The sequence below is a fragment of the Portunus trituberculatus genome, chromosome 14 (genome assembly GCF_017591435.1).
Source record: "Portunus trituberculatus isolate SZX2019 chromosome 14, ASM1759143v1, whole genome shotgun sequence".
NCBI classification, from domain to species: Eukaryota; Metazoa; Arthropoda; class Malacostraca; order Decapoda; family Portunidae; genus Portunus; species Portunus trituberculatus.
Window position 1 is genome coordinate 226,349 of NC_059268.1, and position 2,035 is coordinate 228,383.

The 2,035-nt window shown below is 38.1% G+C and overlaps 1 protein-coding gene across 1 annotated transcript; it reads right to left on the minus strand.

Annotated features, from left to right (window-relative positions):
• Positions 1-318: 318 nt before the first annotated feature.
• On the minus strand, positions 319-1,630 carry LOC123503758 (piggyBac transposable element-derived protein 3-like). The gene is made up of 3 exons (XM_045253759.1): positions 1,449-1,630; positions 974-1,103; positions 319-840 (listed from the first exon to the last, which is right to left on the minus strand). Exons 1-3 carry the CDS (start codon positions 1,628-1,630, stop codon positions 319-321), a joined length of 834 nt encoding a protein of 277 aa, XP_045109694.1.
• Between the last annotated feature and the right edge of the window lie 405 nt (positions 1,631-2,035).

Sequence of the window (2,035 nt, forward strand, 5' to 3'; positions counted from 1 at the left end):
GGATCCGATTTCACGATGTAATGCCCAACATTATCATAGCGCATTTGTGCCGATACACCTGCAACACTGAGAACTGATCGTGATCTTCCTGGATTATTTGGCTTTTTGCCGTGATTCTGTAGCCATTCAGTAGCAGCAGCACGTATGAATGACAACATATCCTCTTTGTAACCTCCTTCTCTTGCAAAAATCCAGGCATTGTTTACACATACTGTAAACAAGTATGTGAGAATTGGAAAGTACCACTTTTTCCCACGAATAGAGGGCCTTTACTGAGCAATATTTTGATCTACCCTATCAACACCACCCATTTTCTGATTATACTGATGGATGGCATTTGGCATTCATACGTTTCTTCTGAGAAGTAACATAGCGTTCAGCCTTCACTAGTGGTGATACTCCATACTCAGATGATGCAATTGTTACAATGCCATTATCTTGCCAGCGTGCTGCAATTATCCCAGATTCAGCATCACAAAAATGTTCTTCAGTTCCCCTAGGTAATTTCATAAACTTTGCAGGATTTGTAAATGGGCATTTTTCGATTCGGTTTTTTCTTAGTGTGCCAGTAGCATCATGACCCATGCTCTTGATTTCTTCTACAAGTTTGAGGGATGTGAAGAAGTTATCAAAGTAAAGGGATAACTTCTTTGTTGGATAACGTTTTACTATCACATCCAAAACATCAAGTACAACTTTTCCACCAAGTCCATAAGATGCATTAGCCTTATCCTTAGCACCATCTTTGCCTTGGTAAACAGATATATCAAAAACATAACCATTTGGATCAGCTGCAACCCATGCTTTATAACCCCATCGTACAGGTTTTCCCCTGATGAACTGTTTTGTGGGATACCGACCAAAATAAGGTATCATTGACTCATCAATGGATATATTTATTGGCCCAAATACTTCCCCGTACTTGAGAAAGTTGCCATTCAGGATTTCCATGAGGGGAGAAACTTTGCCATACTTGTCCTTTTTTGGGAAGCTTTGTGTTGTCTGCAGCATGAAAATATTTCATGATCTCATCAAAGCGATCGCGGCGCATGGAGTCAGCAATAAGCTCATTGTACACGTCTGGTTGTCTCTGCCAATACAGTCTGCGACGTGGAACGCAACAGTAGCCTGACACTAACAAAATTCCTATGAAGGTTTTCATTTCATCACTTGTCAGCGCAAATGAATGTTTACCATTCTGTACTGCATAGTTTACAGTTTGTTTCACAAGGTGATCAATAGCTAATACATCCAAGAAAAGCTCAAGGGTCTCACTAAGCTTACGTGGAATATCAGCAATTGATGGTTTATATGAGTAACATGGAACATTTGTCTTTTCTGGGAGATCCTGTGCTTTCCATTTTCAGAGTTTTATGATTTTCTTTTTCTGGGATGCTTGTCTTTCAACATTTTCATCTACATCATCTTGCGACACTGTGGAATCTAACACTGCAAAAGCAATTAGCTGTGTTCCAGGAAGATTAGAGATATCCACGCTTTCTTCTTCGCCAGAATCTTCATCCGTCATAGCACCATCATTTGCAGGCATAATGTAAACGTCATGTGTTTCAGTTTGTTTTACCATTCCAGTGGATTCATCTTCATCACTAATTTCACTCTCGTCAGACATAGTAGGTCTCTCTAGCTCGTCTAAGATCTCGTTCAAATTCATTTTTCTGAAAAAAAAACAATAATAATGGAATTTATATATCGTAAAATGTTTGTAGACGATATGTATGCTTTCAACAAACAAGTTAGGCTACACATATGTATTCATTCACTGCAATTATATGCGCAAAAAAAAAAAAAATTATGCGTTACAAAATAACTACTTCAATGAAGAGGCCGGTGCCGATGGTTGCGTTAGCGCAACTTTTTCTTTATAAAGTTTTTAGACAATTGTCATCAGCATACTATCAAATAAAATATGGTTCAAAAGGGTTCTGTCATGAATAGAAACATAGAAGATTCTTATGAAATAGATATGAACAAATCCCCGATGATAGTTTTCCTTACTCACCTCCTTTTTGATGAA

Bases quoted from the DNA above. Each gene is read 5' to 3' on its own strand.
- LOC123503758 (XM_045253759.1), bottom strand. From the start codon at position 1,630: ATGTCTGACGAGAGTGAAATTAGTGATGAAGATGAATCCACTGGAATG. The intron at 1,104-1,448 runs GTTAGATTCCAC...TCCACGTCGCAG, and splicing joins CAGCTAATTGCTTTTGCAGT to ACTGTATTGGCAGAGACAAC. The intron at 841-973 runs GTATGGCAAAGT...CCCACAAAACAG, and splicing joins AGCTTCCCAAAAAAGGACAA to TTCATCAGGGGAAAACCTGT.